This window comes from Fopius arisanus, unplaced genomic scaffold, assembly GCF_000806365.1.
Source record: "Fopius arisanus strain USDA-PBARC FA_bdor unplaced genomic scaffold, ASM80636v1 scaffold00292, whole genome shotgun sequence".
In the NCBI taxonomy this organism is placed as follows: domain Eukaryota; kingdom Metazoa; phylum Arthropoda; class Insecta; order Hymenoptera; family Braconidae; genus Fopius; species Fopius arisanus.
Window position 1 is genome coordinate 63416 of NW_011888031.1, and position 1447 is coordinate 64862.

A 1447-nucleotide genomic window follows, 5' to 3' on the forward strand; every position below is an offset into this window, starting at 1 on the left:
GGAACTATTGATCTTCTTCTGAGAAGAACTATTAGTGAGCGGGTCTAATTAACGAGAAGCGAAGATCTGAGAAAAGCGCGTAAACACTCTCGAGCAGTCTAGATGCAAATGAGAGAGAGTGATAAGCCGCAAGGTGGGAGGTGTCGATCATCGCGATGGATTACACCTGTCCGTCAAGTGGCGCCCCAGGTGTCAGAGGTGAAAGGCCACTGGTCATCTGAGGTGAGCGTGCGGTGTGTGTGAGTGGGTGTGTATGTGTGAGTGCCTGTCAGCTGACAGGATTTCTAACATTCTCACCGGCCGTTGACAACTGTAAGTTGTTGACGCAACCAGACTGAGCAGAACCATGGTGAGCTGAAACAAAAAGCAAAAATTCAAAGCGCTCTTTGGTGAGCTGGCGGAGTTTGTCAACCATGAGTGAATCCGTGAGACCGTCCAGAAGGTGCGCTGGCTAGGCATGGCAGCATCCTAGACATCAGGGGTCGTAAATCCCTTCTGCTTTAGCTGCTGTCATTCTCACGTTGAGCCCTGTCGGTGAGTCAGGGTCGTAAATCCGTCGAAGTTGACGAAGTCCAACAGTGAGTAGCTGGTGAGTTGACCTGGTTCTATTCCTCGGAAGGTGAGATGGGCAAGATGACGAGCTTGGCGATTGGCCTCGTCAGCGTCGTCTGAGCAGTCCTGATGCTGACTACCCTGGTGAGTCCATCCGATCCTGGGGTCAGAGCAGTCACTCGGGCGAGAGGCCACTTCGTTGGCGGAAATCTCTCGTCCGTGAGTAGAACCAGTGAGCCGATCCGTAGTTGATGAGTCGGATGGTGCCACTTGGATATCGCCTGAAGACGTTGGAGATATCCCGTGGACCACCTCTTCCAGAATCCTTGGAGTTTCTGCTGAATGAGCTGCCATCTAGAGAGTCTCGAGACGTTGAGTTGCTCTAAAGATGGTTCCGGAAGAGTCGTGGGAGCCTGACCGATGAGAAATAGTCCCGATGTCAAGGCTGAGCAGTCATCAGGATCATCCGTGAGCGGTTCCAGGGGTCGTGAGTTGAGCACCGCTTCGATTTGAGCGAGCAAAGTGGTGAGTTCCTCAAAAGTGAGCAGATCCTCTCCGATCGTTCGGGTGAGATGGAACTTCACCGACTTCACCGTCGCTTCCCATTTCCCTCCAAAGTGTGGAGCGCCTGGAGGATTGAATGACCACTGGGTCCCATCATTAATAAGGAGCTGAGCGAGCTGTCTGGAATGAGCTGATCCTGATGAGAAGAGCTTCCTAAGTTCCTCGTCAGCGCCAAGGAAATTGGTCCCGCAATCACTGAACAAGGAGTGAGCTATCCCACGCCGACTTGAGAAGCGCCTATACGCTGCGATGAATCCTTCAGCTTAATAGTCTGACACGACCTCGAGATGAACCGCTGAGGTGGTCATGCAGACAAAGATAGCCAACCAGC

At 52.5% G+C, this 1447-nt stretch overlaps 1 protein-coding gene across 1 annotated transcript in view; it reads right to left on the minus strand.

Annotated features, from left to right (window-relative positions):
- Nucleotides 1-605: 605 nt before the first annotated feature.
- The window catches only part of LOC105272797 (uncharacterized), a 4929-nt gene continuing 4087 nt past the window's right edge, over nucleotides 606-1447 (minus strand). The window contains exon 4 of the mRNA XM_011315024.1: nucleotides 606-1180. Within this exon, the coding sequence (XP_011313326.1) occupies nucleotides 606-1180 (575 nt within the window). The remainder of the gene's footprint in view (nucleotides 1181-1447) is intronic.